Below are 14,944 nucleotides of genomic sequence, written 5' to 3' on the forward strand. Positions count from 1 at the left end.
GATCTAGTGCTTGCATAGCTATGTCTGACTGTTGACTGTGGGTTATAAGGAGACTAAACACCTAAGGCCATTAGTCTCCTGCTCACATCTCAGGACAGAATCAGTTACCTCATTTGTTTGTGTGTACAGTAAATTCTATGTGCAAGTGTGAGAAAGTTTTCTAAATTTCCAGAATTAGATTTTCTCTCTGCAGTGGGTTGTACACTGACATGAAACTTCCTGGCATATTAAAACTTTGTGCCACACTGAGACTCTAACTTGGGACCTTCCCCTCTGTGGGCAAGTGCTCTACCGACTGAGCTACCCGAGCACGACTCGTGCCCTGTCCTCACAGCTTTATATCTGCCAGTACCTCGTCTTCTACCTTCCAAACTTCACAGAAGCTCTCATGCAAACCTTGCAGAACCAGCACTCCTGGAAAAAAGCATATTGCAGAGACATGGCTTAGCCAAAGTGTGAGGGATGTTTCCAGAAAGAGATTTTCACTCTGCAGTGGAGTGAGCACTAATATGAGTCACACGAGTCGTGCTTTGGTAGCTCAGTCGGTAGAACACTTGCCCACGGAAGGCAAAGGTCCTGAGTTTGAGTCTTGGAATGGCACACAGTTTTAATCTGCCAGAAAGTTTCAAGTTTTCAAAATGGTTGCGTAGTGTGAATCTGAGGAAGGATGCGGGTACCAGCCCGGTTTTCACCTACAGTGGTGTGGGAAACCGCCTAAAAATGACACCCAGGCTGGAAAGCACACCAGCCCCTATTGTGAATACATGTGCCTCCCAGGGTCAAAAGCAGGTGCTTTAGTGCCCACGGCTATTCAGGCAGGTTATAACTGTGCCTAACACCGTAATTCTACAGACATCATTCTCACTGTCACCACATGGCCCTCTCGAGTTATGCAAAACCAGCATTTCTGTATATGATGTTCCTTGATCCAGAAAGTAATCTTGCAAGAGATACATGATCACTTTTGGTGCGAGGCCATGCCCAACAGAATCCTGCATATAAGCCTGCCCAGGGCTGGCCTGAGCCAGACGTAATTCTTGCACAGTGTTGATGCAGTGGAAGTGTGCACCAGTCAGTCTACTGGTTCGGTTTTCACCATGGACTCTGTTTAAGAGCATTTGCTCTTCAGTCTCTGTTAACAACTAACTGGATTCTAACACTCCACAAACTGAACTTTGGTCAGACTGCTTACTTAAATACAGATTGCACTGCTCTTAGAAGCATTCTATAACTTAATTTGTTGAACACATCTACATCTACACCTATATCTACATCCATACTCCGCAAGCCACCTGACGGCGTGTGGCGGAGGGTACCCTGAGTACCTGTATCGGTTCTCCCTTATATTCCAGTCTCGTATTGTTCGTGGAAAGAAGGATTGTCTGTATGCTTCTGTGTGGGCTCTAATCTCTCTGATTTTATCCTCATGGTCTCTTCGCGAGATATACGTGGGAGGGAGCAATATACTGCTTGACTCTTTGGTGAAGGTATGTTCCCAAAACTTTAACAAAAGCCCGTACCGAGCTACTGAGCGTCTCTCATGCAGAGTCTGCCACTGGAGTTTATCTGTCATCTCCGTAACGCTTTCGCGATTACTAAATGATCCTGTAAGGAAGCGCGCTGCTCTCCGTTGGATCTTCTCTCTCTCTTCTATCAACCCTATCTGGTAAGGATCCCACACTGATGAGCAGTATTCAAGCAGTGGGCGAACAAGCGTACTGTAACCTACTTCCTTTGTTTTCGGATTGCATTTCATTAGGATTCTTCCAATGAATCTCAGTCTGGCATCTGCTTTACCGACGATCAACTTTATATGATCATTCCATTTTAAATCACTCCTAATGCGTACTCCCAGATAATTTATGGAATTAACTGCTTCCAGTTGCTGACCTGCTATTTTGTAGCTAAATGATAAGGGATCTATCTTTCTATGTATTCGCAGCACATTACACTTGTCTACATTCAGATTCAATTGCCATTCCCTGCACCATGCGTCAATTCGCTGCAGATCCTCCTGCATTTCAGTACAATTTTCCATTGTTACAACCTCTCGATACACCACAGCATCATCTGCAAAAAGCCTCAGTGAACTTCCGATGTCATCCACAAGGTCATTTATGTATATTGTGAATAGCAATGGTCCTATGACACTCCCCTGCGGCACACCTGAAATCACTCTTACTTCGGAAGACTTCTCTCCATTGAGAATGACATGCTGCGTTCTGTTATCTAGGAACTCTTCAATCCAATCACACAATTGGTCTGATAGTCCATATGCTCTTACTTTGTTCATTAAACGACTGTGGGGAACTGTATCGAACGCCTTGCGGAAGTCAAGAAACACTCCATCTACCTGGGAACCCGTGTCTTTGGCCCTCCGAGTCTTGTGGACGAATAGCGCGAGCTGGGTTTCACACGACCGTCTTTTTCGAAACCCATGCTGATTCTTACAGAATAGATTTCTAGTCTCCAGAAAAGTCATTATACTCTAACATAACACGTGTTCCAAAATTCTACAACTGATCGACGTTAGAGATATAGGTCTATAGTTCTGCACATCTGTTTGACTTCCCTTCTTGAAAACGGGGATGACCTGTGCCCTTTTCCAATCCTTTGGAACGCTACGCTCTTCTAGAGACCTACGGTACACCGCTACAAGAAGGGGGGCAAGTTCCTTTGCGTACTCTGTGTAAAATCGAACTGGTATCCCATCAGGTCCAGCGGCCTTTTTTCCTCTTTTGAGCGATTTTAATTGTTTCTCTATCCCTCTGTCGTCTATTTCGATTTCTACCATTTTTTCATCTGTGCGACAATCTAGAGAAGGAACTACAGTGCAATCTTCCTCTGTGAAACAGCTTTGGAAAAAGACATTTAGTATTTCGGCCTTTAGTCTGTCATCCTGTGTTTCAGTACCATTTTGGTCACAGAGTGTCTGGACATTTTGTTTTGATCCACCTACCGCTTTGACATAAGACTAAAATTTCTTAGGATTTGCTGCCAAGTCAGTACATAGAACTTTACTTTCGAATTCATTTAACGCCTCTCGCATAGCCCTCCTCACACTACATTTTGCTTCGCGTAATTTTTCTTTGTCTGCAAGGCTTTGGCTATGTTTATGTTTTCTGTGAAGGTCCCTTTGCTTCCGCAGCAGTTTTCTAACTCGGTTGTTGTACCACGGTGGCTCTTTTCCATCTCTTACGATCTTGCTTGGCACATACTCATCTAACGCATATTGTACGATGGTTTTGAACTTTGTCCACTGATCCTCAACACTATCTGTACTTGAGACAAAACTTTTGTGTTGAGCCGTCAGGCACTCTGTAATCTGCTTTTTGTCGCTTTTGCTAAACAGAAAAATCTTCCTACCTTTTTTAATATTCCTATTTACGGCTGAAATCATCGATGCAGTAACCGCTTTATGATCGCTGATTCCCTGTTCTGCGTTAACTGTTTCAAATAGTTCGAGTCTGTTTGTCACCAGAAGGTCTAATATGTTATCGCCACGAGTTGGTTCTCTGTTTAACTGCTCAAGGTAGTTTTCAGATAAAGCACTTAAAAAAATTTCACTGGATTCTTTGTCCCTGCCACCCGTTATGAACGTTTGAGTCTCCCAGTCTATATCCGACAAATTAAAATCTCCACCCAGAACTATAACATGGTGGGGAAATCTACTCGAAATATTTTCCAAATTATCCTTCAGGTGCTCAGCCACAACAGCTGCTGAGCCAGGGGGCCTATAGAGACATCCAATTACCATGTCTGAGACTGCTTTAACCGTGACCTTCACCCAAATTTTAAACTGGGCTTTGTCTCCAGTGCGATTGTAGATTGTCTTTGCAAAATGTCTGGAGTTCTGTTAGATGGTTTCAATGAAGGAAGCTAAGGGGATCACTAATTGGGCAATGCAACCATTCAACAAATATTTACAACTCATAAAAGTGAAATTGTAGGTGTAAAGAGCCTTCATAAAGCATGAATGAATAGTGGAGGCAGAGTAAGGAAAAAATAAGAGGATAAACATGAGACAAAATGAAAATGGAGGAAGATGGTATTCAATGTCCCATCAATAAGGTCACCATTAGATTGTGTAGCTAAGATGGAGGAGGATGGAGAATAGAGGAAAGAATTGATAGTGATCTTATCAAAGGCTTCATCTTAGCATCTCCTGAAGCAATTTAGGGAAATCATGACGATTACGAATCAGGATTAGCTGATGAAGATTTCAGGCTCATTCCTACTGAATGAGGCCAGTGCCGTAATTACTGCAGTATCTTGCTTGGATCATGCACATAACACTGGCCGAAGACAAGCAAATTGCACATCAACCAATGCCCGAAGTCAGTAGATTGAGACGAAAACCTGTACAGACTTTCTATAAGAACCTAGCTCACCACTAAAACGTTTTTGATGATGCTGAGCCACAGTCATACAGCATTTTTTGAAAGAATACATTGCCATATGACAGCAAATTACTGTATTTTTCTTCCGTATAATCTAGATTTAAGTATCACGTATCTGAGGTAGGATGTGGGTACCAGCCTGATTTTCATCTAGAGCAATGTGGGAAACTGCCTAAAAACCACACCCAGGCTGGAAAGCACAACGTAAAATGCTAAAAGTTCTTAGACCATTAACATGTTGTATCAGGTCTTCTAGAGTCTACATTCTCTAAGATGTAACTATTAAAATGACATCAAAGGCATGAGCTAGTATTGTTTACCTTTTTTGGGCAGACTTTACTAGATATGATGGTGTAAGAGCCGAAATCTAAATTACACAGAAGAAAAATATAGTAATATACAGGGGGGGGGGGGGAGCATGCCATTTAAACTTACCATTCATCCACAATGTAGTGTGTTTCAGTTCACTTAATCACTGAATGTTTCTACAACTACTGAGCAATGAAAAATTACTGGAACATGCGCGTAGCAAAAACTATTAGGCCATTACCAATTAAAGCTTGGTATTTACTGCTTTGATAGTTGTAAAGTCATTAAGTATCTCAAATCATTATTCCCTCTTGGATTTTCCACTGTCTGATTCAAATAATTTGAGACTGGATACAATGATTCTACCAGCATATCTTTTGCTCAATTTAATTGATCACTTTGAAGTATTGTGCAATCATATTGCATTGACAAGGGGAGCCCACAACATTCGGACCTCAGATTTACTTCAAACTTTGTACACTTTTGTCCATTGCCACAGCATAGTGTGATAGTAGTAAGGGGTACTACTTAGGCCAGTTCGAGAAAATTTCATGAGAAGTTTTATGCATCCAATATATACAGTAAAATAAATGACAATATTGTGAAAAGGGTAGTTTGCTACCCACATGGCTACTGGCAAAGCCAAACTGAGCTACAGCGCATGGTAGGGGAAGGAATCTGGGTGTTGAGGTAAGGAGGCGGCTGGGGCGGAGAGAACGTGGTGTGGTAGGGTAGGGAGCACACAGGGATGAGGTGGGGAGAGGGTAGGATGGCTAGGTGCAGTTGGGAGGATAGATGGAGGGCATGGGGAGGGGGGGGGGGGTAGTGTATCAGAAAAGGAGAGAAGTAGAAAGACAGAGTGCATAGGTGGACTAGAGGGACTGCTCGTCATTACAGATGTAACAGCAACAAATGACTTCTTGGTACTGAATAAATCCAGGGTATGGCAATGGGCACCCATGTGATATCATCCTATGCCAACCTATTCATGGACCATCTAGATGAATCTTTCTTAACCACCCAGAATCCCAATCTTCTCATCTGGTTCAGATTCACTGATGATATCTTTGTGATCTGAATTGTGGGTGAGGTTCCTCCAGAGCCTCAAACCCCCCCCCCCCCCCCAAATTCGCTTTACCTGGTCATACTCAACCAAACAAGTCACCTTCCTCAATGTTGACCTCCGCCTAAAACACGCCTACATCAGCACCTCCGTCCATATCAAACCTTCCAATCACCAGCAACACCTCCACTTCAATGGCTACCATCCATGCCATAAAAGGAAGTCCCTTCCATACAGCCTAGGCAACTGTGGCCGTAGCATCTGTAGTAACAAGCTGTCCCTCTCTAAACATAACAAGGGTCTCACTGACGTCTTGATAAACCATAATTAGCCTCCCAACCCAGTTCAGAGTTCAGAAATAGACCTCCCATGCCTTATCTCTTCAGTCACCCACCATCTCCCAAAGCCCCACTGTCTGGCCACAAAGGAGCATTTCCCTTGTGACTCAGTACCATCCAGGACTGGAATAACAATCACATTCCCTACCAGGGAAATGAGGAATGTCCTAACCAATATCCTTCCCACCCCTTCTGCCACCCACCAAATCTACACAATATCCTCATCCATCCCTACACAACCCATGCTCCCAACCCCTTGCCTCATGGTTCATATCCCTGTAATAGACCTAGATGCAAAACTTGTCCCATACATCCTCCCATGACAAACATCACCTATCCCATCACAGGCATGGCTAACTGTGACACCAGTCATGTGATCTGCAAGCTAAGCTGCAGCCACTACCCAACAAAACAGTCTTCATTCCAATGACTGCTTCTTCACAGCCTGTACTATCTGGATCCTTCCTCCCAAAACCAATTTTTCTGAACTGTGCAGGTGGAAACCTTGCCTGCAATGTATCCTACTTTCCTGTAAGTTTGCCTCCCCCTTTGTTAGTCACTGTCCATCACCCACCTATCCTCTTCCCTGTGCCCGTGCCAGCACTACACAGCCTTCTATTCCACCAATACACCCACAGTCCACTGTCTATTTACTTGTCTCCCTTTGCAATCCCCTCTCCCCGTGCCTTATGTCTAATCTTCTGATTGCACCCAGCTGCTCTATCCTCTCTCCACCTCATCCCTGCATACTCCCACAACAAGCTCTTTACTGTCCTTCACTCCTATCCTGCTATCCCTCCCTCTTCCCACCCCAGCCTCCTCCTTACCCTCATCACCCAGATTCTCCCCAATCATGTGCTGTAGCTCGCAGTCTGGCTTCAGGAGTGGTCACATGCTTTTGTGTGTGTGTGTGTGTGTGTGTGTGTGTGTGTGTGTGTGTGTGTGTGTTGTGTTGGATTCAGGAGAAGGCCTTTGAGTCGAAAGCTTACATGCTCAGCAGTCTCTCTCTTGTGCCTGTCTGCAATTATGCACTATATGGTAAGTAGCAATCTATCCCTTTCATAATATTGTCAATATGTAACGGAACATTGCAACTCTGAGCATGAGCTGGTGCCGGTAATGTGGTTAGTGTTCAAGCTCTGTAATTGGTGTGTTACTGGATTGAATGTACAATGGTATTGTCGATAATTATGGATATAATATTTGTTGCGGTAGTCAAAATAACTAAACAGCCAAACAACATGGAAATTCAATAAAAGTTCATGCATATGCAAGTTTTTTTTGTTACCTTTTAAATGTCATATATATGAAATAATAACAGGGTAAAGAATTTTACCAATGTTGAAAAAAATATACATTTAAATAAAAGAGAAAGGATAAGCAGAACGCGATCCAGTGCTGCTCCTATTATGGAGCTTCAATGCTAACCACTTGGCTAATGTGACCTAAGTGCTCAGAGTTGCAATGCACCAGTATATTTGATGCATAAAACTTCTATTCCCATTTTACTGAAACTGCTCACATAGTATGTCTTACTACTTGGATATTATGGTGTCCTAACGGACTACTAGACGTGTGCAAAGTTTGAAATAAATCCATGATCTGAACGTCATGGCCTCCCTTTGTGAGTTGATTTATACATTAATGACACTGTACATCTCTCTAACTCACACATCACAAATAGCACATTATGCTCAGGTTGCTTCAGTTTTATTGTATGACAAAGATAGTGAGGAAGTGGCATTTTCGGCAACTAATGGGGCATTAGAATCAATATTTCCTCAAGGACTAAAACCCTATGTAAATAAACCCCAGATGCTAGTATCTGCAACTGTTAACTCACAACACTCATGCAGAAGTAGGATAATGATGGTGAAAACACACATCTGTAAATTCCTACGTGTCCATTGGCACTCAAACCTTTGGCGGATTAACCAGTATAGGTGTAGAGTGTACTAAACTAAGTAATTATAATAGAGGGAAACATTCCACGCAGGAAAAATATATCTAAAAACAAAGATGATGTGACTTACCATACGAAAGCGCTGGCAGGTCGATACACACACAAACAAACACAATCATACACACAAAATTCAAGCTTTCGCAACCAACGGTTGCTTCGTCAGGAAAGAGGGAAGGAGAGGAAAAGACGAAAGGAAGTGGGTTTTAAGGGAGAGGGTAAGGAGTCATTCCAATCCCGGGAGCGGAAAGACTTACATTAGGGGGAAAAAAGAATATGGGTGTGTGTGCGAGTGTATACCTGTCCTTTCCCCCCCCCCCCCCCCCCCCCCTAAGGTAAGTCTTTCCGCTCCCGGGATTGGAATGACTCCTTACCCTCTCCCTTAAAACCCACTTCCTTTCATCTTTCCCTCTCCTTCCCTCTTTCCTGACGAAGCAACCGTTGGTTGCGAAAGTTTGAATTTTGTGTGTATGATTGTGTTTGTTTGTGTGTCTATCGACCTGCCAGCGCTTTCGTATGGTAAGTCACATCACCTTTGTTTTTAAACTAAGTAATTACCTGCATCTTCTTAACGAAATGTCCAAAATGATGCCCACCCACACCCTGAAAACTGGGTATAGCAGGACATTCTATCCCTGTATTAACTACTGCACGGAAATCTGGAGTTGCGCTACATATGTATACTACTGTTACAAAAAAGAAGGTTAATGACTATGCATGGACTGGACTACAAAGATTTGTGCTGTGAAGCTTTCACACAACACAAATACTCCACTACTTGTCCTTAGTACCTCTACAAATTAATTATTGTTTTGTCTCCCAGAAAACTGAAGTAATTAAATGCAATGAGATATATGACCACAACACCAGGTCCATAGGTAACTACGTCAGACAAAGAGCTAAACTAAAAACAACAGACCAGAGCTCATACATTAATGGGTTCATAAATATAATAAGCTGCCAGAGTAAATGAAAATTAGTAACAAGAAATAGTTGAAATCAAAGCCAAAAAATGTTAATTGAAAGGTATCTGAATGTATTCACTTAATGAATTTTAAAGCAGTAAACATTAAGAGACCAATAGTATACTGTAACATTATACATACATAATCTAGACATACAAAGTGTTTTTTATTAGCCAAGAAGATAATTTTATAAAATATAGAAATTATGGTATGTGGTAAATAATGATTGTTGTTGTACTGGTACGTGTAAAAACTGGAATGTACTTTGATAAGCGTTGCTGATTATTGTGATTACTACCTGCAATACTAAAACCTATATATATTTGACATTTGCAAAAGCCATCATATTGGTGACACCACACAAAAAATTAAATAAATTAAATTTAAAAAAATTATCCACTATTAAGGAAAGGTGCCATTTGTTATACCAAGTGGACTTTCGTCCAAGTCTTTAGACATTTCCAGGTGTGTTTAGATGAAATATTCACATTATTCCCATGTATGCAGGGACAAGCAATGTCACCACTGTCAATATTTTGGGACCACAGTGCATGACTGCTAGAATATATTCGTGCAAACAGCCTATCAGAAAAAAAGGCAACCTTACTTGAGAGCGCTTTGTTCTTTTGACCACTTCATGAAGGGTGATTTACATGAGTAATGTGATGTGTTGTCATGCATTGTGGCTCTAAAATACTGTCAATGGTGATATATCTCATCAAAGCATTCACGGGAATGATGTAAATATTTCCCTTAAATGCACATGAAGGTAGAAGACAACTTTCGAAACACATAGTGTGAGGAATAAATAAATACAGTGTAAAAGGTCAAACATCTGACTACTATCACCTTGGCCATTAACTTTCTCAGTTTCAAATTTCATGAGGAAAGTCTTCATTCTCATTTAGTATTAAAGCTGCCATCAACCCAAAAGTTGATCTGACTGAACACCTTAGTGATCATAATAAGGCATGGTACTACTGATGGTGGTATGCCCTTTCTTTCCTCCAACCTTTTAATTGACTTATCCAGCCAGTTACAGATGACAGATGGACCTACACTTTAACATGGACTTCAAACCAAAGTGCACTTTAGCAGTTTTCACATTCACAAATTATTTCCAGAGGTGCAAGAAACAATAAGTAATGGAAAAAAATCCCGGGACTGGCTGCGGGTTGAACCTCAGATCACTGGACTTTAAGTATGTCACTTACCCATGCTAATGCTCATTTTACTACATAATTCTAGATATATAATCAAACTACTTACTCTTCAGTTTTTCAATCTGCATCAGAGCCTTGTCTGTATATTTCTGTGCCTTGTCCATGTAGCCCGCCTGCATACTGTGCATTACAGTGACTAAGTAGACCAACACATACAAGTGCTCTTTTGGCATCCAAATAAACATATCACCAACATTTGGACCACTGACCACTGCATAAAGAAAATAAAATATATAGTTTTATGATGTCTGATCATAACTACCTTTCTGTGGAATTAATATAATAGAGGGAAACATTCCACGTGGGAAAAATATATCTAAAAACAAAGATGATGTGACTTACCGAACGAAAGCGCTGGCAGGTCGATAGACACACAAACAAACACAAACACACACACAAAATTCTAGCTTTCGCAACAAACAGTTGCTTCGTCAGGAAAGAGGGAAGGAGAGGGAAAGACGAAAGGAAGTGGGTTTTAAGGGAGAGGGTAAGGAGTCATTCCAATCCCGGGAGCGGAAAGACTTACCTTAGGGGGAAAAAAGGACGGGTATACACTCGCGCGCGCGCACACACACACATATCCATCCACACATATACAGACACAAGCAGACATATTTAAAGACAAAGAGTTTGGGCAGAGGTGTCAGTCGAGGCGGAAGTGCAGAGGCAAAGATGATGTTGAATGACAGGTGAGGTATGAGTGGCGGCAACTTGAAATTAGCGGAGATTGAGGCCTGGTGGGTGGTGGGAAGAGAGGATATATTGAAGAGCAAGTTCCCATCTCCGGAGTTCGGATAGGTTGGTGTTGGTGGGAAGTATCCAGATAACCCGGACGGTGTAACACTGTGCCAAGATGTGCTGGCCGTGCACCAAGGCATGTTTAGCCACAGGGTGATCCTCATTACCAACAAACACTGTCTGCCTGTGTCCATTCATGCGAATGGACAGTTTGTTGCTGGTCATTCCCACATAGAATGCATCACAGTGTAGGCAGGTCAGTTGGTAAATCATGTGGGTGCTTTCACTTGTGGCTCTGCCTTTGATCGTGTACACCTTCCCAGTTACAGGACTGGAGTAGGTGGTGGTGGGAGGGTGCATGGGACAGGTTTTACACCGGGGGCGGTTACAAGGATAGGAGCCAGAGGGTAGGGAAGGTGCTTTGGGGATTTCATAGGGATGAACTAACAGGTTACGAAGGTTAGGTGGACGGCGGAAAGACACTCTTGGTGGAGTGGGGAGGATTTCATGAAGGATGGATCTCATTTCGGGGCAGGATTTGAGGAAGTCGTATCCCTGCTGGAGAGCCACATTCAGAGTCTGGTCCAGTCCCGGAAAGTATCCTGTCACAAGTGCTTTCACATGCGCATGCGCATGTAGCACCCAAAATGGTGAGATGTCTTTCCTGCTGGGAGAAACAGCTGAGGTCATCTTCTCGCAGTTGAACCCCTTACGTCCGGTTATTAATCCTAGTAGCAAAAGCATAAGCATTTGGAGCGTTCCCCATTCACATGTGGACTGCAATTAACTGGACCAGCACATCTTGGCACAGTGTTACACCGTCCGGGTTATCTGGATACTTCCCACCAACACCAACCTATCCGAACTCCGGAGATGGGAACTTGCTCTTCAATATATCCTCTCTTCCCGCCACCCACCAGGCCTCAATCTCCGCTAATTTTAAGTTGCCACCACTCATACCTCACCTGTCATTCAACATCATCTTTGCCTCTGCACTTACGCCTCGACTGACATCTCTGCCCAAACTCTTTGTCTTTAAATATGTCTGCTTGTGTCTGTATATGTGTGGATGGATATGTGTGTGTGTGCGCGCGCGAGTGTATACCCGTCCTTTTTTCCTCCAAGGTAAGTCTTTCCGCTCCCGGGATTGGAATGACTCCTTACCCTCTCCCTTAAAACCCACTTCCTTTCGTCTTTCCCTCTCCTTCCATCTTTCCTGACGAAGCAACTGTTTGTTGCAAAAGCTTGAATTTTGTGTGTGTGTTTGCGTTTGTTAGTGTGTCTATCGACCTGCCAGCGCTTTCGTTCGGTAAGTCACATCATCTTTGTTTTTAGAAATATTTCTGTGGAATTATTTTAAATACAAGCATTCCTGGTATCTAAAGTACATTTATGAAACAATTTAATTCTATTTAAGAACTTCCTTATGTTATTTGGCATTGCAATTAGTAACAAAACTCGACATATGCAGAAATGTGATGGAAACAAACAACATATGGACATGCACAAATTATTAGTGTTAATACAAGAGATCTTTTGTGGAATGCAAACAGCTGAATCAGTAATGGCAGCTGAAAAATGCTCTTAATGGAGCACAACAAAGAGGGATATGTTCCTCTTTAAATGACTGAGAAGTGGGAAACCAGCTGCATCAATCCTCATTCCATCTTCCTCATCAAAACTTTCGGCATGCGAACATATTCATGCTCTTTTAATGCAGAACATTCTCTTTTATCCAGTCTCTCTTTGTAGTGAAGTTTTCATACTCAGCATCTCCCTCTCACTGCCTAGTCTATCTCCTTTTTATCCCATTGGTACTTTCCAGTGTCTGTCTCTCTCCCTCCCACTGTCACTGTCTTCATCCATTTCTCTCACTCTATCCTACCACGGTCTCCTTCTATGCCACTTTCATTGCCTCTCTGTCCCGCTGCCATTGTGTTCGTCCCATTCTTTTTCCTTCCCATTACCACTGTCTCTTTCTTTCTCACATAGTGTCTGCTGTCTCTCTCTCTTCAGCCACCAATCTCTCTTCTCCACACATGTCCTTGGGATGGTTTCCTCAGGGTTCTGAGGCCTAGATTGGGAAACTTTAAAAAGTGGATGTCGGGGATGGAGGAAAAAGAGCAAATTTCTTCATGTTAAAAGTTCACCCATATCTAAGGTGGTCGAGACTCCCAAGCCTATGCATGGTCTCCACTCATCTCTATTTTTCATTTCCACTACCTCCACTCTCCTTTGCTCTCACTTCTACTATCTCAATCCATTTCTCTTTCTCTTTTACTGTCACTGTCTCTCAACGACCATCACTATCTCCTCTCTCTTTGGGTCCTACTGCTATTGTCTTCAGCCATCTCTCTTTCTGGCAATATTTTGACAAGGATAGATTGCTATTCACAATGTAGCGGAGGTGTTGAGTTACAGACAGGCACAACATTCGACTACTTAACACTTAAGGTTTTGACTACAAGGGCTTTTTCTGAAATAGATAAGGCGCACACACGCACATGACTACAGTCAGCACACCTCTGTGCGTGCGTGCGTGCGTGCGTGCGTGCGTGCGTGTGTGTGTGTGTGTGTGTGTGTGTGTGGGCGCGCGCGCGTGCACAGCCACACAAACATGGCCACTGTCTCTGGGTGCCGAGGCCAGCAGCAATCAGTAGTCATGTTTGTGTGAGCTGCATTTGCATGATTTTGTGTGTGTGTGTGTGTGTGTGTGTGTGTGTGTGTGTGTTTTTGTTTGTTTTGTCTACTTCAGAAGAAGGACTTCTGGCCGAACGTTTACATGTTTAGTAGTCTTTTTGTTTTGCCTTTCTGTGACTCAATACCTCCACTGTATGGTGAATAGCAATTTTCATAATATTGTCATTATTCCATCCCGGATTTTCCATTGTTCCATCTCTCTCTCTCTCTCTCTCTCTCTCTCTCTCTCTCTCTCTCTCTCTCACACACACACACACACACACACACACACACTGGCACTGTCTCCTCTCTCTTCCACTGCCACTGTCTCTCTGTCGCACTCTATCAGCACAAAAAAGTGTAAATGTATTTGCATGCAAAAATTTTTGGTGAGGAAGGCAGAATGAGAATTGAGGCAGCTGGTTCCCTACTTTTCTGTCAGAGTCTTTTACTAAGGAGCATATTCACCTTTTTGTGCTCCAACAGGAGCATATTTTCAGCTGGTTCCCTTGTTTTCCCTGTAACAGGAGAGTGTACTGCTTATATAAAATGAAGTCAGTACATCAGTTATGTTTTGACAGTTTATCTATTTACTTTGACATGTATAAACAACAAATAAGTACTCATAAGATTAACACAACATTGTCTTCCAACCAATGCAGGTTCACTTTACCCTACTTTACATAAAAATACACAACAGTTTTAGGTTACACGTACAGTACACAGAATACCAAATAAATGCAATGTTTGATCTGAAAGTACAAAGAATTTCTTATGAGAAAATAATTTTTTTTAAGTTTCTTATGCTGCCCGGCAGCATCATTGAATAATTTCCATGTCAAGGCGGCCCATATAGGCGTGAAGTGTCCATTACACAGAGACAGTGCATCACAGTTGTACTGGTGAAACAAAAAAGGTGACTAAAAACATCTCAGAACCTTTGCAATGAACCCTAGAACCCTCGCCATATGTTCTTTACATCAGCTAAAACTACTTTTACACCTCAGACTGGATACTACATGCATAAGTATGGTATCTTTGAACCTCTGGATCTCGGTAATGCATAATGATATCGAAAAATGTTCCATGGACCTCCAAAAACATCACCTTAAGAAAATATGCTAAAAATTTCAGCAATTTGCCATGTATGGAAATTGAAGTGGCCATCACCACAATTCGTACTTTTGGCACCCAAAAATCATGGGTTTATTGATGTTTTTCACAAAGCACTGATGAACAAAAGGTGCTTTTATAAACCGCTTAAGGCCA

General features: G+C 42.4%; 1 protein-coding gene across 2 annotated transcripts in view; it reads right to left on the bottom strand.

The window, feature by feature from the left end:
• Positions 1-14,944, bottom strand: part of LOC126262837 (MAU2 chromatid cohesion factor homolog) — a 199,358-nt gene that overhangs the window by 70,587 nt on the left and 113,827 nt on the right. For both annotated transcript variants that reach the window (XR_007546764.1, XM_049959694.1), the window contains exon 6: positions 10,305-10,469. Coding sequence is in view for 1 of the 2 variants with exons in the window: in XM_049959694.1 (XP_049815651.1) it covers positions 10,305-10,469 (165 nt within the window). In the remaining variant the exon portion in view is untranslated. The remainder of the gene's footprint in view (positions 1-10,304; positions 10,470-14,944) is intronic.

Source organism: Schistocerca nitens, chromosome 6 (assembly GCF_023898315.1).
Source record: "Schistocerca nitens isolate TAMUIC-IGC-003100 chromosome 6, iqSchNite1.1, whole genome shotgun sequence".
NCBI classification, from domain to species: domain Eukaryota; kingdom Metazoa; phylum Arthropoda; class Insecta; order Orthoptera; family Acrididae; genus Schistocerca; species Schistocerca nitens.